The sequence below is a fragment of the Rhamphochromis sp. 'chilingali' genome (genome assembly GCF_963969265.1).
Source record: "Rhamphochromis sp. 'chilingali' genome assembly, chromosome: 12".
NCBI classification, from domain to species: domain Eukaryota; kingdom Metazoa; phylum Chordata; class Actinopteri; order Cichliformes; family Cichlidae; genus Rhamphochromis; species Rhamphochromis sp. 'chilingali'.
The window spans coordinates 6,144,436-6,168,857 of NC_137939.1; the positions used below are offsets into that span (position 1 = coordinate 6,144,436).

The following is a 24,422-nucleotide window of genomic DNA, read 5'->3' on the forward strand; positions in this document are numbered from 1 at the left end:
ACACGAGGCATCATGCTATAACTATGTAATTAGAAATGGAACAGATATACTATTCATAGTGAAACACTGTTTCTTCAATATTTTCACACTGAAGTAAGCTCGCATGTTGTAAATAAGAGAACAAGAATAAAATGCCAACACACCGGTTTTTATTTGTAAGACAAATATGTCAGTTTGAAAAAAATCAGAGAGACATGATTATCATCAGAAACAGGAAGTGCTTATCGCACTAAAGAAGAAAAAAGTGATTTGGACTCATTTGCAGAGATGGTCACAGTAAGTTTAATGATGTTTTTTTATAGATTGGCAGCAGAGCTCACTGCAGGTGATCACAGGTTGTCCTGCAGCACGTCTGATGTCCTGGACCCTGACCATCACGATAGTAGTACTCGGCACACATGTGGAGGCCTCAGACAAGGTACCAGTCTTTACAGACACACCAAAGTCAAGAATAGGCTTAGTTACACAATTCCTTAAACCACTTGAAAAGTGTTTAGGGAGTGTTTGGTACTTTGTTCATATCTCACCCGTGTAAGGCGCCATGCACTGATGACCACATCCACTGAAGCAGCACTTCTCATTATTGGGGCAGTCACTATCATTAGAGCAAAATTCGCCACACATTATGTTATCGAAGCGTCTGTGAGGACACACTCCTGGTTTCACTGAAAAGAATAAGAAAACATTAAAGAAAAACTCTCCCTCTAGATATGATCTCATTAGATTACTAAACCCTCAAATGAATTAATGACCATGAGGGTGTTTGCAGTACCGAAACAACCAGGTCATCATGAAGAAATGTAACACAACTTTCCTGGAAATAAACCACCTCTTGCCCTCTCAAGTTCCACGCAGTCCCAAGCAAATGTATATCAAATTATTTATTTTTTCATTTTTTTCTCAGTTTGATTCATTAACCCATGTGTGACCCTCGTAAAAAAAGGGACCCGTTTGGGTCTTAACCCACATGGGTTAAGTGTGCAAGATTACTTTGCTCATCTCTCACCTATGTATGGTGCCATGCATTTACGTCCACATCTGGTAGAGCAGCACTTCTGTTTACCGGGACAGTCACTGTCATTAGAGCAAGATTCAACGCACAGTCCAACAGTCAGGTGCCTGCGAGGACACACTCCTGGCTTTGCTGATAGGAAAAATAAATTAGTACAAACAAAGAACTCCAACTAGAGAGTGCAGTAAATGTAGCCTAAATATTATTTTTAAAATACTTCTTATATTTTAAAAAGATTTAATTAAATACACAGCCTCTTAAGAAGAAATCAAACATTGTGAGACGTACTGAGAACAGGAGGGACGCAGACTTCATCACCATTATAGACGCAGCATGTGTGGTCTCTAGGACAGTCATTACACCCCTTACGTGACAGAGCAAGATTAAGATGCGGTGGACATTCTGGTTTGGGAGGAGGCACTAAAGCAGAAAAGGACATAGATCAGCTGTGGTAAAGTGGTAAATGAGATAAGAGTTCTGATGCTGTGTGATTGCCAGTTTGGCTGTTTAATGAAACAAACCAAACATGCACATTTTAGTAATAAACAGTAAGCAGCAGATTATAAAGTGAACATGTCTGAGGCAAAATAAACTTGCTTGTTAAAATATCTTCAAGTTAATTGCAAATATGTCTTTAAACGCTTAATTAGCTCCAGCCGTCTTTTCACTCATCCTCTTTCCCTGTCGTCTCAATGACATTTCTGTCTATTGACTCAAGATTTAATTTTCTTTTTCACCCTATCTGACTTCAAATTCGTGTCTTTCTGTTTTGCTCTGATTGTCACAGTGCTGGACCTCCATCTCATACTTTTTGTCCTATGTGCGTACACACACACACACACACGCACACATATATGTATGTATATACAACGTACATATTTAAAACTGACCTCTTGACCTCTCAAGTTTCATGAAGTTGCAAGTAAATGTTTTTTTATAGTTCAATTAAATAAGTCAGGTAGAGACATCCTTTGCAATCACTCTTTTTCTCTTCTTTCTATTGTAGATGATATAATAAACGAAATATCTTGCAGATAATTTTCACTTTGGAGTGATCTTTGCTACTTTGTTCATCTCTCACCTCCAACAGGAGCCATGCACTCACGTCCACATCCATTGGGGCAGCACTTCTCGTTATCGGGACAGTCATAGTCATGAGAGCAAGATTCAACACACAGTCCAAAGTCCCAGCGTTTTTAAAAAAAACGGGTCCCTTTTTTCATGAGGTCACACATGGGTTAAGCGTGCAAGAATACTTTGCTCATCTCTCACCTATGTATGGTGCCATGCAATTACGTCCACATTTGGTAGAGCAGCACTTCTGTTTACCGGGACAGTCACTGTCATTGGAGCAAAGTTTACCACACAGTCCAACAGTCAGGTGCGTGCGAGGACATTCTCCTGGCTTTGCTGATAGGAAAAATAAATTAGTACAAACAAAGAACTCCAACTAGAGAGTGCAGTAAATGTAGCCTAAATATTATTTTTAAACTACTTCTTATATTTTAAAATTTTAAAAAGATTTAATTAAATACACAGCCTCTTAAGAAGAAATCAAACATTGTGAGACGTACTGAGAACAGGAGGGACGCAGACTTCATAACCATTATAGACGCAGCATGTGTGGTCTCTAGGACAGTCATTACACCCCTTACGTGACAGAGCAAGATTAAGATGCGGTGGACATTCTGGTTTGGGAGGAGGCACTAAAGCAGAAAAGGACATAGATCAGCTGTGGTAAAGTGGTAAATGAGATAAGAGTTCTGATGCTGTGTGATTGCCAGTTTGGCTGTTTAATGAAACAAACCAAACATGCACATTTTAGTAATAAACAGTAAGCAGCAGATTATAAACTGAACATGTCTGAGGCAAAATAAACTTGCTTGTTAAAATATCTTCAAGTTAATTGCAAATATGTCTTTAAACACTTAATTAGCTCCAGCCGTCTTTTCACTCATCCTCTTTCCCTGTCGTCTCAATGACATTTCTGTCTATTGACTCAAGATTTAATTTTCTTTTTCACCCTATCTGACTTCAAATTCGTGTCTTTCTGTTTTGCTCTGATTGTCACAGTGCTGGACCTCCATCTCATACTTTTTGTCCTATGTGCGTACACACACACACACACACACACACGCACACATATATGTATGTATATACAACGTACATATTTAAAACTGACCTCTTGACCTCTCAAGTTTCATGAAGTTGCAAGTAAATGTTTTTTTATAGTTCAATTAAATAAGTCAGGTAGAGACATCCTTTGCAATCATTCTTTTTCTCTTCTTTCTATTGTAGATGATATAATAAACGAAATATCTTGCAGATAATTTTCACTTTGGAGTGATCTTTGCTACTTTGTTCATCTCTCACCTCCAACAGGAGCCATGCACTCACGTCCACATCCATTGGGGCAGCACTTCTCGTTATCGGGACAGTCATAGTCATGAGAGCAAGATTCAACACACAGTCCAAAGTCCCAGCGTTTTTAAAAAAAACGGGTCCCTTTTTTCATGAGGTCACACATGGGTTAAGTGTGCAAGAATACTTTGCTCATCTCTCACCTATGTATGGTGCCATGCAATTACGTCCACATTTGGTAGAGCAGCACTTCTGTTTACCGGGACAGTCACTGTCATTGGAGCAAAGTTTACCACACAGTCCAACAGTCAGGTGCGTGCGAGGACATTCTCCTGGCTTTGCTGATAGGAAAAATAAATTAGTACAAACAAAGAACTCCAACTAGAGAGTGCAGTAAATGTAGCCTAAATATTATTTTTAAACTACTTCTTATATTTTAAAATTTTAAAAAGATTTAATTAAATACACAGCCTCTTAAGAAGAAATCAAACATTGTGAGACGTACTGAGAACAGGAGGGACGCAGACTTCATCACCATTATAGACGCAGCATGTGTGGTCTCTAGGACAGTCATTACACCCCTTACGTGACAGAGCAAGATTAAGATGCGGTGGACATTCTGGTTTGGGAGGAGGCACTAAAGCAGAAAAGGACATAGATCAGCTGTGGTAAAGTGGTAAATGAGATAAGAGTTCTGATGCTGTGTGATTGCCAGTTTGGCTGTTTAATGAAACAAACCAAACATGCACATTTTAGTAATAAACAGTAAGCAGCAGATTATAAACTGAACATATCTGAGGCAAAATAAACTTGCTTGTTAAAATATCTTCAAGTTAATTGCAAATATGTCTTTAAACGCTTAATTAGCTCCAGCCGTCTTTTCACTCATCCTCTTTCCCTGTCGTCTCAATGACATTTCTGTCTATTGACTCAAGATTTAATTTTCTTTTTCACCCTATCTGACTTCAAATTCGTGTCTTTCTGTTTTGCTCTGATTGTCACAGTGCTGGACCTCCATCTCATACTTTTTGTCCTATGTGCGTACACACACACACACACACACACATATGTATGTATATACAACGTACATATTTAAAACTGACCTCTTGACCTCTCAAGTTTCATGAAGTTGCAAGTAAATGTTTTTTTATAGTTCAATTAAATAAGTCAGGTAGAGACATCCTTTGCAATCACTCTTTTTCTCTTCTTTCTATTGTAGATGATATAATAAATGAAATATCTTGCAGATAATTTTCACTTTGGAGTGATCTTTGCTACTTTGTTCATCTCTCACCTCCGACAGGAGCCATGCACTCACGTCCACATCCTTTGGGGCAGCACTTCTCTTTACCGCGACAGTCATAGTCATTGGAGCAAGATTCAACACACAGCCCAAAGTCCCAGCGTTTGCGAGGACACACTCCTGGCTTTGCTGATAGGAAAAATAAATTAGTACAAACAAAGAACTCCAACTAGAGAGTGCAGTAAATGTAGCCTAAATATTATTTTTAAACTACTTCTTATATTTTAAAATTTTAAAAAGATTTAATTAAATACACAGCCTCTTAAGAAGAAATCAAACATTGTGAGACGTACTGAGAACAGGAGGGACGCAGACTTCATAACCATTATAGACGCAGCATGTGTGGTCTCTAGGACAGTCATTACACCCCTTACGTGACAGAGCAAGATTAAGATGCGGTGGACATTCTGGTTTGGGAGGAGGCACTAAAGCAGAAAAGGACATAGATCAGCTGTGGTAAAGTGGTAAATGAGATAAGAGTTCTGATGCTGTGTGATTGCCAGTTTGGCTGTTTAATGAAACAAACCAAACATGCACATTTTAGTAATAAACAGTAAGCAGCAGATTATAAAGTGAACATGTCTGAGGCAAAATAAACTTGCTTGTTAAAATATCTTCAAGTTAATTGCAAATATGTCTTTAAACACTTAATTAGCTCCAGCCGTCTTTTCACTCATCCTCTTTCCCTGTCGTCTCAATGACATTTCTGTCTATTGACTCAAGATTTAATTTTCTTTTTCACCCTATCTGACTTCAAATTCGTGTCTTTCTGTTTTGCTCTGATTGTCACAGTGCTGGACCTCCATCTCATACTTTTTGTCCTATGTGCGTACACACACACACACACACACACACGCACACATATATGTATGTATATACAACGTACATATTTAAAACTGACCTCTTGACCTCTCAAGTTTCATGAAGTTGCAAGTAAATGTTTTTTTATAGTTCAATTAAATAAGTCAGGTAGAGACATCCTTTGCAATCACTCTTTTTCTCTTCTTTCTATTGTAGATGATATAATAAATGAAATATCTTGCAGATAATTTTCACTTTGGAGTGATCTTTGCTACTTTGTTCATCTCTCACCTCCGACAGGAGCCATGCACTCACGTCCACATCCTTTGGGGCAGCACTTCTCTTTACCGCGACAGTCATAGTCATTGGAGCAAGATTCAACACACAGCCCAAAGTCCCAGCGTTTGCGAGGACACACTCCTGGCTTTGCTGATAGGAAAAATAAATTAGTACAAACAAAGAACTCCAACTAGAGAGTGCAGTAAATGTAGCCTAAATATTATTTTTAAACTACTTCTTATATTTTAAAATTTTAAAAAGATTTAATTAAATACACAGCCTCTTAAGAAGAAATCAAACATTGTGAGACGTACTGAGAACAGGAGGGACGCAGACTTCATAACCATTATAGACGCAGCATGTGTGGTCTCTAGGACAGTCATTACACCCCTTACGTGACAGAGCAAGATTAAGATGCGGTGGACATTCTGGTTTGGGAGAAGGCACTAAAGCAGAAAAGGACATAGATCAGCTGTGGTAAAGTGGTAAATGAGATAAGAGTTCTGATGCTGTGTGATTGCCAGTTTGGCTGTTTAATGAAACAAACCAAACATGCACATTTTAGTAATAAACAGTAAGCAGCAGATTATAAACTGAACATGTCTGAGGCAAAATAAACTTGCTTGTAAAAATATCTTCAAGTTAATTGCAAATATGTCTTTAAACGCTTAATTAGCTCCAGCCGTCTTTTCACTCATCCTCTTTCCCTGTCGTCTCAATGACATTTCTGTCTATTGACTCAAGATTTAATTTTCTTTTTCACCCTATCTGACTTCAAATTCGTGTCTTTCTGTTTTGCTCTGATTGTCACAGTGCTGGACCTCCATCTCATACTTTTTGTCTTATGTGTGCGCGCACACACACACACACACACACACATATATGTATGTATATACAACGTACATATTTAAAACTGACCTCTTGACCTCTCAAGTTTCATGAAGTTGCAAGTAAATGTTTTTTTATAGTTCAATTAAATAAGTCAGGTAGAGACATCCTTTGCAATCACTCTTTTTCTCTTCTTTCTATTGTAGATGATATAATAAATGAAATATCTTGCAGATAATTTTCACTTTGGAGTGATCTTTGCTACTTTGTTCATCTCTCACCTCCGACAGGAGCCATGCACTCACGTCCACATCCTTTGGGGCAGCACTTCTCTTTACCGCGACAGTCATAGTCATTGGAGCAAGATTCAACACACAGCCCAAAGTCCCAGCGTTTGCGAGGACACACTCCTGGCTTTGCTGAAAGAAATGAGAAATCAAAAGTGACCAAGAACTCTAACCAGAGTGTGCGTTAGGTTGTCCCTCTGAAAAATCTTATTGAACCCTGCAGCAAATGAATCAAAATGTCTTGAGGCCGCTGGACACTGGCACCACCGGGCACTCTGACCACCACCAGTAGGCAACAGGTGAAGTGTCTTGCCCAAGTACACAACGACCAAGACTGTCCGAGCTGGGGCTTGAACTGGCAACCATCAGATCACAGGACAAACTGCCAACTCTTGAGCCACAGTAGCCCGAGGCAGTGAGGCAAAAAAGGATATGGATCAGCTGTGGTAAATCAGGTGACAGCTGAGGTGACAAACATGCACATTTCAGAAAGAAACAATACTCAAAAGAAACTCACTTATTAAAACGTCAGGTTTATGTTCCACCTTAGAAAAAGCCGTGCCAAAGTGCACCAATGCACAAAGTGCTGCAATCAATATACAAACTGTAGACGAGCTTTTGTCCATGTTCACCTCTTTTTTTTTTTAAAAAAAAGACTGTCCGCAACCACTGACTGAGCAGCCAGTTAAAGGATGATGGATCACTGTGCTTGTGATCTTATATTCTGTCTGATAAGGTTTCATATCACACACATTTGGTTTTTTATGTTCCTTGTTGCTCAAATGATGATACAAATTTTGTGTTTACATCTTAGTCAAACCACTAGGCAGTTTTCATTATCTTTATTATCCAGCATGACAACAACCACATAGTCATGGAGAAATTAACACCACTTTATCCCAATGTTAACTTTATTTTTATACTGCTGAACCTTGTTGGTAACCAAGATTTTTAAAAGTTCTTAGAAAGAGAACTGGACAACACAATCACAATATCTTTTGTTTCTTTATGTGCTTTGTATCCTTGTTTATTTTATTTTTTATTTTTTCTGTTCCTGTGGTTCAGATAGGACCAGAATGTGCCTTTAGATAAGGAGGAGTCAACTCACTATGACATTCATATAACAAAATTATCCTTAGCTGTAAAGTGTTCTTTATCGTCTTTTTATTGTTGTTTTTTCTCCTTGTTCTTCCTCATGGTTGTATAGATATCCCTCGTTTTTGTTCACCTCTTACTAGAATTCCATTCAGTCTCTAATAGTCTAAGTGATTTTGCTGTTTTTTTAGGATAACAAATTAATGCACTATATTTGATCACATTACCATCAATGCGTTTTAAGATTTTTTTTTCTTTCATTTCTTGCACAAACTTTTCTTCTTCTATCTGTTGTTGATGATTCGTCTGTTTCTATGAGACATCAGAAACATCACTGCGTGAGGTCCATTCACCATGAGAGACGTGATAGGGACAACTTAGTGAGATAATATGAGTCTGCACAACTGTATTTTCCTTCTGCATGAGCATGAGGTGATACACAGTTTAGTCTGTATTAGATTTCAGATCACTCTGCTGGGAGACTGGACGGCCAGACTATCTGATTCGGTCCCCTGATTGTGATAAGGTGGTGCCAGCACACATAATCTACTGTACTCTGTCAGGATGTACAGTACCAGCCCAAAACACAATATGTTTGTACTACATGTAAGGTTTGAGTGTTTAAGCAGTTCTTTTATGGCATAAGAAATAGTCCAAAGTGATCAAAAGTGGGGAAACATTCCTAACAAAAACAAGTAAATGTACTTATGATGAGACAAATGAACACTTATAAATAATACTTTAAGTAATGTGGTGTTCACTAGTATAAAAGGCAGAGGTCAGGTCCATCGTCAGAAAAGCAGAACACTCTCTCATAACTTCACTGAGAAGAGCTGTTTCACTGAAATGAGCTCATTTTCACAAACGCTGTATTTGTGTAAAACAGCTGTACGCTGCACAGCTGTAACCTTTTCTAAACTCTTAAAAGTAAATGGTAATGTTTAAGGTTAGCTAAATGGTTTTTTGTTTGTTTGTTTGTTCTTTTTAAGTGGGTGGATATATAAGATTCTTAAAACAAGCAGATTCTAGTGGATCCTTGATTATATTGAGCACACAGAGTCAGATAGAGTGAAACACATTTTTGAGCAAAGGTGCAGGTCAAATTTTGTGAGAACAGAAGGATGCTTTCATCCAGTCAGCTAACACTGACAACTCAGGTAACCAAACAGGTAAAAAGCTGGAGTACAACAACGATAAACAAACAACAAGAAGGCTTTTACAGCCTAATTTGAAAGAATTGATACAGCTGGTTAAGAAGGAGTACATAATGTAAGGTTGCTGAATAAATACCTCAGGATTACCTCTGCTCTTTGAAGCCAGGTTTGAAAAAAATAGGCGTCCCTCACATGTATTACTGAAATGTTGAAAAAAACTGTCATGGTTCTGGGTCAGTTCTGACCCAGCATTTTGAGTTCTCATGTTTTGGTTTGATTTTGTATTTTTGGTTATTGTCTTGATCTATTGTCAGGTGATGATGATGATATTTAGTATGTTCCAGCTTATTCTGGGTTAGGTTTAATTCTGCCCGTGTAAAGTCCATGTTTCTTAGTCTGCGTCTTTGTTTATTGGTTCCTGTTTTATTTTGAAAGATTATGTCTTATGTCAGTGTGTCCAGCTTCGCTCCCCTGTCTCGTTAGCCCTAACCTCTCCCAGCTGTGTCTCTCTCCTGTTTCCCATTCCCTGATTACTCCCCTGTGTATATTAGCCCTGTGTTTGCCTTTGCTCAGTGTCGTGTTGTACTCTCAGATTGTGCCTGTGTGTTTCTGTTCTCAGTATTCCTTGTTCAGTTCGCGTTTTGTTTTCTGCCAGCAAGAAAGCTGAGGTTTTTGAGTTGTATTCAGCCTCCGAGTCCTGCATTTGGATCCTCACCTCCGCCTGCCCGCACACAGAGCCCTGACAAAAACAAAACAAAAGTTCCTTTAAAGGATGGAGATGGATGTGTAAACGAGTTGATCTCCACAAGAGATCAACTTTTCAAAGAACACTTTAAACAGCGAGTACTGGCATTTATCCAGGGATGAAAGTTTAAAAACGGGCGCAAACGTTGACTTAAAAGGAACGACTGATAACAAACTGTTATTAGTCAGGGAGGACAATACAACACAGCGCAGTAAAAAGGATCCTTAATCCTCACCTTAAAAAGCATAAGAAACTGTTACTAACAGTTATCTTTACAATTTATTGCACTATGTGTTTACATGTTGGATGATTTTGGCCAAAATGCATTAGAAATTGACGATATTTTTAAATTCTTAAGATCAAAGGACCAAGTAGCAAGATGTGTATATATATATATTTTTTATCATTTATTAAAACTTATCTTCTTTAGCGATTGTACATTTTTTAACTAATGCTTTTGATAAAAATTAATGCTTTAAGCTGATAACCTGTATTTGAGAAAAGGAACAGTCTTCTGTGGTGAAACAATTTAAGACAGGTCTACCAAGCAATCGGTTTTGTTCACCTTAAACGATGAAAAAATCATTCAAGAATGCATTATGAGAGGTATTATATTAAGATGAGAAACAGAGTCAAATATTTACATCCAGTTTCAGTAAGGAGTTCTCATAAACATTACACACACAGGCAGTCCAGGAGAGCACAGGCTTGAGCCCTAATGAGCTTGTGTTCAGACATAGTGCGCATGGACCCTTGGCTGCATTAAAGGATAATGGGGTTGATTCAGAACCACTTAAAACCTTGGCTGTCATTGTGAATAGGTTTAGATGCCAATTGTTTGTAGTTGGTTTTCTGGCAAAAGGCACAGACTGGAATGAAGAGTGTGAATGATTGTGGCACAAAACATCGTCAGTTTAATCCTGGGGATCAAGTTGTGGTGCCGTCTCCAATTGTGGGATCTCCATTTCAGGCCTGATATACAGACCTTCATATGGTCAGAAAAGCTTTCTGATCTGAACTATTTAGTTTCAACATCAAAATGGACAAAGTCAGTTCAGCTTTGTCTTATTAACAAACTCCAACTGTATCATATAAGTGACATCCACATCTGCTCAGTTGTTCCTTCAACCCCTGGCACTTCACTAGTTTCCTGTGCTCCTTCTTTCTTTCTTTTTTTATTTTTAAATTCATCTGTAGTCCTTACCATCTCATGACCAGAGTTGGCAAAAGTACAGATATTCTGTACTTAAGTAGAATTACAGATGCTATTGTTAAAAAAAAACCCTACTCCAGTAAAAGTTGAAGTACCGATTAAGCTTCTTTACTCAAGTAAAAGTGAGAAAGTACCAGCTGTCAAATGGACATGCCACATCTCCTGGTGATTAATACATGAAGAGAATTGCCTTTCATGCATTATTGTTCAGGCTCAAATTGGTTTGTTGGACAAAGTCAGTTCAGCTTTGTCTTATAAACAAACTCAAACTGTATCATATAAGTGACCAAAATTCTAGTCAGAGTGTTAAGGACATTGTGCACCCTGTTTTGTCTGTTTCTTAGTGGTTAAAGTATACCTGTTTGTTTGGTGATGTACCATTTTGCACTGACTGGGTTGAACATGATATTGATGTTGGAGATGTACAGCCAGTTAAGAAGTGATTCTATCGCAGGTCACTGGAAAAGCTTAAACAAATGGGTGCTGAAGTTTCTTTTATGCTCTGAAATGACATTGCTTTTCCATCTATCCTGGTGCCAAAGCCAGATAAAACATTTTGTATAGATTTAAAAGTCAATTCTGTAACAAACTCTTTTCTGTTCCCACGAATGGATGACTGTATTGACCAGGTTGGATCGGCCACATTTTCAAGTAAATTTGATTTGCTTAAAGGTTATTGGCAGGTGCCATTGTAGGCACGGGAACAGGAAATATCACCTTTCACCACCCCTTTAGTTCCTTATTCTCATAAAGTCATACCATTTGGTTTAAGAAATGCTCTGGCAGCATTTCAGTGATTAATGAATGAATGAATGCTTTATTGGCCATATGCAGGTTGCCCCACAGAGGAATAGGACCCTCTGTGGACGGTTACAGCTTTAGGAATAAAGCTGTAACCGGCTTAGAGGGTCACTGACAAGTAGGATGCTCATCTTCATCACATGCAAGCATTGTTTGATCAACTGGCTGATGCCAAGCTTACTATTAACTTGGCTAAATGTGAGTTTGCTAAGGTGATGGTGATCTATCTTGGCCGTGTGGTGTGACAAGGGCTTGTGGCCAATGTGACAGCAAAGGTTGCAACAATTGAGGAGCATCTTCCTTCAACAACAAAGAAGGAACTCCAAAGAGTTTGGGGTTTGGAGAGTTATTATAGAGGTTTGTTTTACTTTATTGATTTATTGATTTATATAGCACTCTCCACAATACTATAAAACAGATGAACATAAAACAGTACAGTCAAACTTACAGCAAAAATCTAATTAAAAGCTAGTCTAAATAAATTATTCTTAAGATGATGTTTAAAAGAATAAATACAATCCAGGCAACGTAAAGATGGAGGGAGAGAATTCCACAACCTGGGGGCCACCGCTCTAAAAGATCTATCACCTCTGGTTTTTTAAAACATGTTCGGGGCACTACCAACAGCCTTTGATTAGATGATCTCAGGCTGCAAGAGGGAGTGTGAGGCTCTAAAAGATCCTAAATGTAAACAGGAGCGTCACAATTCAAAACTTTAAAAGTCAGTGAAGCCTGTGAACTTCAAGTTTAGTTGATTTCCAAAGGCGTTCTGCTTTCCTAAAGAGTCAAAGTAAAAACCTTTCCACTGTTGTATTCCCACTGACTGAGTTGTTGAAGTGTGCGTCCTGCATGACACATTGCCGCAGATCTCAAAATGGTGACGCGCGCCTAACAGTTTTATTACCAGCTCTCTCACTCTAGTCTAAACAACAGTGTCTCAGTAACTTTCCCCTAGAAGATGGTCCCCTGTTATCTACTTTTTCCCAGGCAAGCGTAGGTGAGAGTCTACAGCATTCTACGCCCCAAGGACATGTAGTCTAATGCCTTTATTTCAGGGCCGTGTCCACTTAATACTACACTATATGGTTATATGGCATTTTAGTTCATATAAAGCATAGAATTAAGGCACTTGAAATAATTTCATCTCAACAATGTCAGCTAGCGTTTGACAATGTAAAGCCTTTGTTGTGCTTCCCTCCTGTTTTAGCAGCTCCATATTTTGATAGTGCATTTACAATCCTGGTGGATGCCAACCAAGTGAGCACGGGGGCAGTCTTGCTGCCGTTTGTGACAATGTGTCATCAATTTTCTAAATAAATAGCCCCCAAAAGTTGGTTTTATTCATCTAGACAGAATGAACAGTATCATTCTCAGTCGGAGAAATGTTACGTCATTCAACCAATTGACTTCTTGACTTCGAGTGACTGAAATGAGAAACTTTCAGTCACTATGTAAACATACTGTTTACAAGTAGATTTGCTTCTCCCACTGAAAACGTTACGTCCAGATGAATAAAATCAAATTTTGGGGATTTCTTTACCTGGATAATTGAGCATGTAACAAGACTCATTTCTAAAGGTGTTATTGACATGAAATTCTCACCCGATGTCGTCAACAACCCATCCAATTCACACATGCAAAGACATCAACCCATATATGTCCATAAATTACATGTAATAATGAGAAATGACACAGGGGAGCATCCTTGCTGGAAATGTATTTAATACTTCATGCAAACGCCTTTCTTGGTGATGATAGCTTCAAGACGCCTCCTGTGTGGAGAAACTAGTCACATGCATTGCTCAGGTGGGATTTTAGGCAAATCGTCTACTGATAGATGACAGCAGATTTTCTTAAAATCAAGAATGTGTCATTACATTTTTCTATTCATCCTTCCTTTAGTTATAGGAAGCATGAAAAACAGCCCCACACTAGGATGTTCCCAACTCCAAACTGTTTGGGGTGAAATGCAGTGCTTTTTGAACTCCATGGTGTGTATTATGGTCTACAGAAATTTCTGTTTTGGGCTCATCTTACCACAGAATATTCTTCTTCCAATATTTCACAGGCTTGTCTAAAATGTTTTTCAGTAGACATTAAACATTCTTCAGCATGCTTGGCAGCAATGGAGTCTGGTGTGGCGAGTGTGCATACAGGGCATGGCCTGAATGCATGACCTATTGTCCTCACCACCAGGTGGAGAACATGTTTCAGTGTTTCTATCAGACTTTTATCTTATTTTTGGTTCTGTTTTTTTTTGTATCTGTGTGTGCTTTTTAGCCCTTTACCAAAAATTTATTTTGCACTGATTTTAGTTACATTTTGAATGTTAAATACAAATATTTAAGCATCATAAACGTTTGCATTTGATCTGTTGAACCTCACAGACTTTTGAAATCAGAGGCCTATTACAAATGTGTAGCAAATCAACAGGTGAGGGGCAATTTATATTGTTTTACATAAAGAAACAACACACAATGCATCATTCTATAACTCTTTTATTAGAAGTGGAACAGATATACTACTCATTGTGAAACACTGTTTCTTGAATACAGTGTTTTTACACTAAGGTAAGATTGCATGATGTAAATAAGAAAACAAGAAAATAATGCAAACAGACCGCTTTTTCTTTGTAAGAGACATGATTATCATCAGAAACAGAAAGTCTTAATAACGTTAACGAAAGAAAAAAGGGATTTCTAATCAGCAGAGCTCACCCTCACCCTGACCATCATGATAGTACTACTTGGCACACATGTGGAGGCCTCAAGTGACCACCGCTCGGGGGACTTTACAGATACACCAAAATAGAGAATATGATTTGTTACAAAATGCCTTTAACCACTTAAAAAGTGTTTAGGGAGTGTTAGCTACTTATCATTGTTCATATCTCACCCATGTAAGGCTCTATGCAATGACGACCACATTCACTGAAGCAGCACTTCTCATTATCGGGGCAGTCAATGTCATTAGAGCAAGATTCAGCACACCTTCTGTCATCCAACAGTCTGAGAGGACACACTCCCGGCTTCACTGAAAAAAATAAGAAAACATTAAAGACAAAGAACTTTAACCAGAGAGTGTTACACTTTCCCTCTGCAAAATATCCCATGAGGCTATTAAACCCCAGCAGTGATGGGAATAACAGCGTTACAAGTAACGGTGTTAGTAACGGCGTTACTTTTTTTAGTAACGAGTAATCTAACTAATTACTATTCCTATCGTTACAACGCCGTTACAGTTACTAACAAGAAAACGCGGTCCGTTACTATTTTTCAACAAGCAGACGGTTGAAGCTGTGTTCAGCTTACCGCATTTTATATCAATTGCACGGAAGTAGCTGACTACGTAAGTAATCTGGACGCTACAGCTTTAAGCAGCTGCGCACGCTCCCGCGGACGGTAATCACAATCACTGTCTAGCACAACACCTGGAGCTAAGGGGGCAAAACAATTGCATGAGTGCTGCTGTTTGACTGAGGAAGAATAAAGTAGTCGTGGTGAGCCAATCACACGACCACTTAAAGACAAAGCAACAAGGTGATATATACCAGTTTTTAAATTGTGTCGATGGGCCACGTAAAACCAGAGTCATGATAAACAATATATACGCGGTGTTTTTTCCTCAATAGTTTCGTCACGTTTACTGTCTAAGGCACAGGTGTCGAACTCCAGGCCTCGGGGGCCGGTGTCCTGCAGGTTTTAGATGTGTCCTTGATCCAACACAGCTGATTTAAATGGCTAAATGACCTCCTCAACATGTCTTGCAGTTCTCCAGAGGCCTGGTAATGAACTCAGGTGTGATGACCCAGGGTGAGATCTAAAACCTGCAGGACACCGGCCCTCGAGGCCTGTAGTTCGACACCCCTGGTCTAAGGGCAGCGCTAGCAAGCACTCTCTGCTTATGAGCAAAAAAACAAACAAATTATTTTTTTGGAGTGGCACAAATAATTTGTGTGGCATCTTATTGAATGCAGAACAGCTGATTGTTCTGTAAATAGTTTGAAATGGTTATTTGAAAAATCAAGGTAAAAGGTAAATAGATGCAAATAACTTTGTTGTTTGCAAAACTTGTGCATAGGATTTTAAAACTGACAATTTATATTTGCATTTAAAGTTATGAGATATGATTCATGTTTGTGGTTGTTACAGTAAAAAATATAACTTTTCTACTCTGATTTTATGTTTTTGTCTGATTTTAGATCAGTTGTGTTAATACAGTATGTCAAAATAAAAACATAACTGTAAATTCAGACACGTGAGGTTGTGCTAAAAAGAATAATACCAAACAAGACAAAGTAAATAGTTTTTAAAGGTAAAATGTCGAGGTAAAATCAAAAGTAGTTAAAAATGGCCAATTATACCCTGGACCCCAGAGGGTTAAACGTTTTTTTAAAGTAACGCAATAGTTACTTTTCAAGTAATTAATTACTTTTAGAATATTGTAACTCAGTTACTAACTCAGTTACTTTTTTGAAGAAGTAACTAGTAACTATAATTAATTACTTTTTAAAGTAACTTGCCCAACATTGAACCCCAGTGACCACGTGGTTGTTTGCAGCATCCAAACAACCGCATGGTCATAAAGAAGAACTACTTTTCACAACATGATCCACAACTCATCATCTTTTATCTTCTCTTTTTTCTTAAAAATTTCTTAAAATAAAAATACTGTAACTAAGTTACTGCTGTAACTTTTGAATTTCCCCAGTGTGGGATTAAATAAAGTGTATGTCGAGCTGTTTTATATGATGTGATACAAAAGATATGCTGTAAACAGTCACTTTGTTCATTTCTCACCTATGTAAGGTGCCATGCATTCATGTCCACATCCATTGGAGCAGCACTTCTTTTTATCAGTGCAGTCGCTGTCTTTAGAGCAAGATTCTACACATGGTCCAAAGGTTGGGGGATGCCCGAGAGGACACACTCCTGGCTTCACTGAAAGGAAAACAAAGTCAGTATAAAGATATTTGGAAATATGGACTTGAAGCTGTAAAGCCAGAAAGAAGTGTGATCAGCTGTAGGAAATGAGGTATGAAGTCTGTGATTTGTGATTAAAAAATGAACCAAAATCTTATCTAAGAGTGTGTGACAAATATGAAACATTTTATTGTCTTTTTAAGATGATGTGTACTCAGCACTGTCGTCTGATTCAATAATCATTTCTACCCTGCGACTCATTATTTAACTTTTTTTTCACCCTAGTGATCTTTAGTTCAAGTTCTTAGCTCTCTGTTTTGCCCTGATTCTGTTTCCCAGTGGGAGGCTACTGTACCTCATACTGGTGATGAGGTACCATCATGATTAAACTGTAGTTTTAAGTCAAATTTACAATTTATTCTTCATATACATGATACAGATGATATAATAAACAGATATCCTGTAGGTCATTTTCACTTTGGGGTGGTCTTTGCTGCTTTGTTGTTTTTTCACCTATATCTGGAACCATGCACTCATGTCCACATCCGTTGGAGCAGCACTTCTCACTATCGTGGCAGTCACTGTCTGTCGAGCAAGACTCAACACATGGTCCAAGGGCTGCGGGAAGCCTGTGAGGACACAATCCTGGCTTCACTGAAAGGAAAACAAAGTCAGTCAGAAAATATGGACTTGACGCTGTAAAGTGAGAAAGAAGTGTGATCAGCTGTAGGAAATGAGGTGTGAAGTCTGTGATTTGTGGTTGCCAAATTGGTTGCTGAACAGAAAGCAAATGAGAAAAAAATCTACATATTTAGATATAATACAAAGCTACTTTGTTCATTTCTCACCTATGACTGGAGCCATGCACTCATGTCCACATCCGTTGGAGCAGCACTTCTCATTATCGTGGCAGTCACTGTCTTTAGAGCAAGATTCGGTACAATCTGCACGTATGTAGTACCTGACAGGACACACTCCTGGCTTTGCTATTTAAAAAAAAACAAGAACATCTATTTAGACAAGGAGCTCTCGAAAATGCAAATGTGGCTTTTATTAGAAGAAACTTAATTTTTGTACTACTTTGAGTGCTTTGAATGTTCATTTCTGAACCATTTTCCTCTGAAGAAAGACTGTGACCGTTTCATTATGTTTAAAATGAAAAATTAACAAACCTTTTCTTCCAGAAGTGTTTTTCCACCTTGACTTGAGTGAGACTCTTGATGAGTGTTTTCCCCTGTTGGCATTCTATATGAAGGCTGTTGTTCTCAAGTCTCAGTTTGTTTCGCTCTCGCTCACTTATCTGCAAAGCCTTTGGTGTAAAGAACCAAAGAATAACACCCAAAGAATACACGTGGTAACTGTGTGGCATTTAGTTTGTAACATTGTTAAAAACATTCTGAAAATACAACCATAACTCTTTGCATCAGTCCTAAATTGAATTTCTGTGTACGTGTGGCGTTTCTGTTCTGTATTTCACACAAAGCGAAAGTCTAGTTTTTACCTCTTTCTCTTTCTTCAGGGCAGCCTGTGCAGCACTGAGGTCCAACTCCAGCTGTTTCCTCCAGTCTTTCTCCTCAGTCAGACGAGCCTCAAGCATAGCCAGGCTCTCTTGACCACTGTTCCTTAGGTGCTTCATATATGGTGGGACAAGAACACAGAAACAGACATACTGCATAAAAACAAACAAAAAAGTTATTCATGTCACATCATAACTCGCACCCCCTTTGTACTTTGTAGTGAGCTTTACCTTAGTTACTCATTTAAATTTGTGACCTCCACGGCTACTGCATTCTTACCGCACATTGTTGTGTAATGATTAAAGGGCATTTCTTACCAACTTTAAGTAGGATTCGGTGGTTTTGACCTCTTCTCCATTCTGCAACATTTTCTCTTGGGTTTTCTGCTTCTTTATCTCTGCCTCCAGGTTTGTGATCTGCATAGAAATGTAAGACTATTAGTCATTAGGTAAATCTGTAACTAAACTATAGTAAACTGCCATTAGTAATTAATGACTGTGAAAACAGCTTTCTTTAGAGTTTCTGGTGCAGGGGTGTCAAACATAAGGTCTGGAGCCAGAACTGGTGTGGCAAAGACAGACAGACAAATAGACACACACACACACACACACACACACACACAACCCCTTTCAGCTATCTTAGTGAGGACCTTCATTGACATAATGCTTTCCCTAGCCCAGGGGTGGGCAACTTCAGGCCTCGAGGGCCGGTGTCCCTGCAGGTTTTAGATGTGTCCTTGAACCAACACAGCTGATCTAAATTAGCTCCTCAACATGTCCAGAAGTTCTCCAGAGGCCTGGTAACGAACTAATCATGTGATTCAGGTGTGTTGACCCAAGGTGAGATCTAAAACCTGCCCCTTACCCTAAACCTAACCATAACCTAATTGTAACCCTGACACTAAAACCACATTTTGAGCCTCAAAAATGCCTTTAAATGCCTTCAAATTTGTGAGGACCGGGTTGTGTGTCCTCACAAGTGACTGTTGGTTCTCACAAGTATGGTAGAATGCAGATTTCAGTCCTCACAAAGACAGCTAGACAGGAACACACACACACACACACACACACACACACACACACACGCTATTATAGAAGCATATGTTTTTTTTTGTTGGTTTGTTTGTTTGTTTTTTTACAGATGTTACTGTGCCGCCATGGTCAGTTCCTCTGTGCTGTCTTTCAGTCCAGCTTTGTCCACCCACTGGTAGGATTTATGGATGTCAGCCACTTCTATCTACCGGTGGTACATACTGTGCAGGGGCCTTTCATTCCATGATGGTTCCTCCTCTTGGTCCTTTTCTTACTCTGCTTTCTGTTGCCTGAGGTATTCACTAAGCATGCAGTCGGTTGGGGCCATCTTCCTGATGCACTCATGGATGTTTGATATCTCATTCTGGACAGGTGTTCTGACACTCACCAGTCCTTTAACGCCTGACACAAGCTTCAGTGTGGTACTGAGGGAGATTACTGGCCGGTAGTTTGATGAGACCGGTCCTTTCTGGGGATACTTGGGGGGAATACTGGGGATCTGGCAGTTGGTTCATTTGTGCTGCCAGATGCTCATGGAGTGCAGTCAGCTTCTTCAGCCAGTAGGCATAAATCATGACCAGTTCTTTATAGTGGAGAACCTTTCTTGGATGTCTTGGATGTCTGGATCCTGGCTCAGGGGGTTGGGAAGCGTATCTGTAACCGGAAGGTCGCCAGTTCGATCCCTGGGCTCTCTGTCCTGGTCGTTGTGTCCTTTACCCTGCCTCCTACTGGTGTTGGCCAGAGGGGCTGATGGTGCGATATGGCAGCCTCGCTTCTGTCAGTCTTCCCCAAGGCAGCTGTGGCTACAACCGTAGCTTGCCTTCACCAGTGTGTGAATGCGAGAGTGAATGAATAGTGGCATTGTAAAGCGCTTTGAGTGCCTTGAAAAGCGCTATATAAATCCAATCCATTATTAATATTATTTCTGCAAGCACTCAACTTTTCAGCAAGAATACATTAAACAGCAAGTACTGGCAATTATCCAGGGAGAGGAGTTCAAAACAGCAGCTTACCTGGCTATAACAAGACACACTTTTTGTTAAAAAATATATTTTGTAAAACAAAAATACCCCATTTTGTTGAGACATCAACATTATCTTGAGGGAATAAAAATGCATTAAAAGTGTCAGAATATTTAACAGTAGTAGAAGAAGAGCGAACCATGTAGCAAACAGGAGACAGAGACACAACAAAGGACAAGTGAAAAAGAAAACTGATGATCAGAAATAAAAATGTCCTCAGAACAAATACAGTCACCAACACTTTTTTGTTATTGTAGTTCACATTTTAGGATGAATGAAAGAAATCCAGTCAATTTGTTGCCTTCTAGTGTTTATGGACTAATGAGAAACAAAGAAAACTATGACCTGAGAACAGTAAATAAAGCATGACACTGACAGGGTTTTTTATGTATTCATTCTTTCTGACTTGCCAGATTGTCAGGTACTAAATCAGTATCTTTGTGTTACAGGGTGGAAGTAGTTTTCATGTTTTTATACTGTGTGCTTTGTTGGTTTGGTTTTATAATATAGTTTTATGCATGTTTGTATATTTTTTGCATTTATTTTGAGGTTGTTACATGTACCTACCAGTGACTATTCAAAGAAATTATCCACACCTGCTCACTCTGCATAAAGATAAGAGGTGAGGACAGTCAAGGAGCTTGTACAGAAGGAGTGCAAGCCACAGCAGAGCATCAGCAGCAACAGGATGGATAGGTCAGAAGGATACTAAGAAGATGGGACTGGAATTGTCTGTGGAACCAGTGTTGGAACCCTGTAGAAGGCCTTTCCCAGTGAGACAGAACCAGTGAAAAGTGTGATTTCTGTGATGGTTGGTGCTAGAGCATCTGTTTCAAGACTGTTACACCTGTGCATATAATATATAAGTGGGGCTTCTTGTTTGTCTTTTATTGCTTTTTAAATTCCCTGGGCCTGTTTTATTGTAAATAAATTACTGCTGCTCATGTGTTTTGTACTCCTTGGCTACCTTTTATTTTAGCTCCTCTCCAGCAGATGGAAAAGGACCTCTCTCTTTCTTCTCCTTTTCCCTCTTCATTACATTTAGTCCACATCAGCATAGGTGAGCGCGAACAAGAAGAGTAGAGATTGTATTATACACTGAACAAAAATATAAACGCAACACTTTTGTTTTTGCTCCCATTCCCCATGGGATGGACGTAGAGACCTAAAATTCATTCCAGATACACAATATAACCATCCCTCCCAAACAGTGGTCACAAATCAGTCCAAATGTGTGGTAGTGGGCACATCTGCTATATTGAGATAATCCATCCCACCTCACAGGTGTGCCACATCAGGATGCTGATCTGACATCATGAGTAGTGCACAGGTGTACCTCAGACTGCCCACAACAAAAGGCCACCCTGGAAGTTTACAGTTTTTTGTTCTATTGGGGGTCTGGGGACCCAGAACCGGTCAGTATCTGGTGTGACCACCATTTGCCTCATGCAGTGCAACACATCGTCGCATGGAGTCTATCAGATTGTCAATTGTGGCCTGTGGAATGTTGGTCCACTCCACTTCAATGGCTGTGCGAGGTTGTTGGATATTCGTGGGAACTGGTACACGCTGTCGTATACGCCGGTCAAGCACATCCCGAACATGCTCAATGGGTGACATGTCCGGTGAGTATGCTGGCCATGCAAGAACTGGGACATTCTCAGCTGCCATCTGCCCTGAACAATGTGAACCATGATTCATCCGTGAAGCGCACACCTCTCCAACGTGCCAGACGTCATCGAATGTGAGCATTTGCCCACACAAGTCTGTTACGGCGACGAGCTGGAGTCAGGTCAAGACCCCGATGAGGACGACGGGCATGCAGTTGAGCGTCCCTGAGACGGTTTCTGACAGTTTGTGCAGAAATTGTTTGGTTGTGCAAACCAATTGTTCCAGCAGCTGTCTGGGTGGCTGGTCTCAGACGATCTTGGCGGTGAACCTGCTGGATGTGGAGGTCCTGGGCTGGTGTGGTTACACGAGGTCTGCGGTTGTGAGGCCGGTTGGATGTGCTGCCATATTCTCTGAAACGCCTGTGGAGACGGCTTATGGTTGAAAAATGAACATTCAATGCACGGGCGACAGATCTGGTTGACATTCCTGCTGTCAGCATGCCAATTGCACGCTCCCTCATTGCTTGTGGCATCTGTGGCATTTTGCTGTGAGACAAAACTGCACATTCCAGGGTGGCCTTTTGTTGTGGGCAGTCTGAGGTACACCTGTGCACTACTCATGATGTCAGATCAGCATCCTGATGTGGCACACCTGTGAGGTGGGATGGATTATCTCAATATAGCAGATGTGCCCACTACCACACATTTGGACTGATTTGTGACCACTGTTTGGGAGGGATGGTTATATTGTGTATCTGGAATGAATTTTAGGTCTCTACGTCCATCCCATGGGGAATGGGAGCAAAAACAAAAGTGTTGCGTTTATATTTTTGTTCAGTGTATGTACGGCTGGGTAAAATAGTCTGAATATTGCCCATTTAATTTTCCCAAAGGGCCACATGAGAAACTCAGACTGTTTTGGAGAACTGCACCAAATGTTTTTTGGGTTTTTTTCTGATGCACAATGTTTTGGTGTATAGTCTGAATAACACATCTGCCTATCTGACAGCCAACCATGAGCACACATTTCTGTATTGGATCGAATTCACTAAAGGCCATTCTGGAAAATAAATAAATAAATAAATAAAATGAAGGGGTTGTCTTATATAGTTTAATTTCATCAAAAATATATGTCTCATGTAGCTTTTGCATGTACAATGTGGCTCACACACAACCCTCAGCCAAACAGTCATCAAAAGAACTTCTTAGGCTTTATACCATTTAGTCAAGCAAAATTAGCATATCATATATTCAGCAAGAAGGCTATCATACAGCCACCTCACAGCAACCTGTTTTAACAAGCTTGATTTGGGAGCCACTGGTAGAATGAGATATTAAATATAACAAAACACGTCCTGATCTAAAGGTAAAGTAATAAATCTTTATTTTTTTTTCTTCCTTGCATTACATATATTGACCTCCAAATGAATACACAGACCTTTCTTTGCAGTCTTTAAAGTTGCATGATAACAAGTCTCCCACTTCAGCTGAACTTGTCTGTGTTTAACTCTAAACCAAGGCACAATGTACATTTCAATTCCTTTAATTTTAAATATGTTTATATTGTCTATCCTGTAAAATAGTCAGATATCTATTCATATTAATGTACAGAATTCACCTGCTTGCTGCTACTACTGCACATTCACCCAGTGTATGTATATATATATATATATATATATATATATATATATATATATATATATATATATATATATATATATATATATATATATATATATTTCACTACATTTCACTGTGTGTTATACTTGTATAACTATGCATGTGACAAATAAAGAACCTTGAACCTTGAACTTGAGCTTTCATTTTGTAGCCTTCTGTCAGTTATGCTTGTTAGCTTAAAGGTGCTGTGAAGGTGAGCTTTGGGGTGCACATCACTGTGCATACCACATTTTGACAGGCCAAAATTGATTAAGAACCTGTAGTGATATGTGGGCAGGATTGAAATTTTGCAAATGGCTGGATTTGGACACAGCTGCACCGGGTTCATGCAGCTGCTTCTTTTCACCAGCAGGTGGAGAACATGTTTCAGTGTTCCTATTTGACATGTTTCTTAGTTCTTTTGGATGATCTACTTGAACTACTGTATAAAGTTTATTAAGTAATCATGATATCAAGTCATATCATTTATAACACTGCAGAAAACTCTGAAATGTGCGTCAAAGAAAATGTGGATGGACATACTACTAGAGTAATTTTTGATGTGCAAATACTTTAACCCTAGTCTCAAGCAATGAAGTTGTTCGATAAGGAGTCTTCGAGTTGTCAAACATTTGTCGCCCTCTACAGTTTTCGAGTATGACCTGAGAAATGAGAAATCCTTAAAGACGCTATGAACTAATATAGCTGGAAAGAGTGGGATTCTTCTGTATTCATGGTTATTGACTTGCCAGATTGCCAAGTACAAAGTCAATCTGTACGGC

General features: G+C 39.2%; 3 protein-coding genes across 3 annotated transcripts; all 3 read right to left on the reverse strand.

Moving 5' to 3' along the window:
• Positions 1-298: 298 nt before the first annotated feature.
• LOC308407641 (uncharacterized protein) lies at positions 299-2,178 on the reverse strand. The gene is made up of 5 exons (XM_080899429.1): positions 2,094-2,178; positions 1,301-1,432; positions 1,007-1,144; positions 528-665; positions 299-426 (listed from the first exon to the last, which is right to left on the reverse strand). The coding sequence occupies exons 1-5, from the start codon at positions 2,107-2,109 to the stop codon at positions 410-412; spliced, it is 441 nt and encodes a 146-aa protein (XP_080755555.1). The 5' UTR covers positions 2,110-2,178; the 3' UTR covers positions 299-409.
• A 388-nt stretch (positions 2,179-2,566) lies between these two features.
• Positions 2,567-5,784, reverse strand: LOC308406597 (WAP four-disulfide core domain protein 8-like; the record flags this gene model as incomplete). The annotated part of the gene is made up of 6 exons (XM_080897677.1): positions 2,567-2,718; positions 3,577-3,714; positions 3,879-4,010; positions 4,668-4,805; positions 4,970-5,101; positions 5,769-5,784. The coding sequence occupies 6 exons, from the start codon at positions 5,782-5,784 to the stop codon at positions 2,567-2,569; spliced, it is 708 nt and encodes a 235-aa protein (XP_080753803.1).
• Positions 5,785-6,854: 1,070 nt separating this feature from the next.
• Positions 6,855-18,747, reverse strand: LOC308406598 (uncharacterized protein; the record flags this gene model as incomplete). Its single annotated transcript, XM_080897678.1, has 9 exons — positions 18,636-18,747; positions 18,303-18,431; positions 17,974-18,110; positions 17,882-17,931; positions 17,650-17,787; positions 17,315-17,455; positions 16,679-16,819; positions 14,775-14,912; positions 6,855-7,003 (listed from the first exon to the last, which is right to left on the reverse strand). Exons 1-9 carry the CDS (start codon positions 18,738-18,740, stop codon positions 6,855-6,857), a joined length of 1,128 nt encoding a protein of 375 aa, XP_080753804.1. The 5' UTR covers positions 18,741-18,747.
• Between the last annotated feature and the right edge of the window lie 5,675 nt (positions 18,748-24,422).

Excerpts from the sequence above, each read along its gene's own strand:
- LOC308407641 (XM_080899429.1), bottom strand. Across the intron at positions 1,145-1,300 it reads CTGCGTCCCTCCTGTTCTCA|CAAAGCCAGGAGTGTGTCCT; the intron begins GTACGTCTCACA and ends TTTTCCTATCAG. Across the intron at positions 666-1,006 it reads ATGCATGGCACCATACATAG|TGAAACCAGGAGTGTGTCCT; the intron begins GTGAGAGATGAG and ends TATTCTTTTCAG.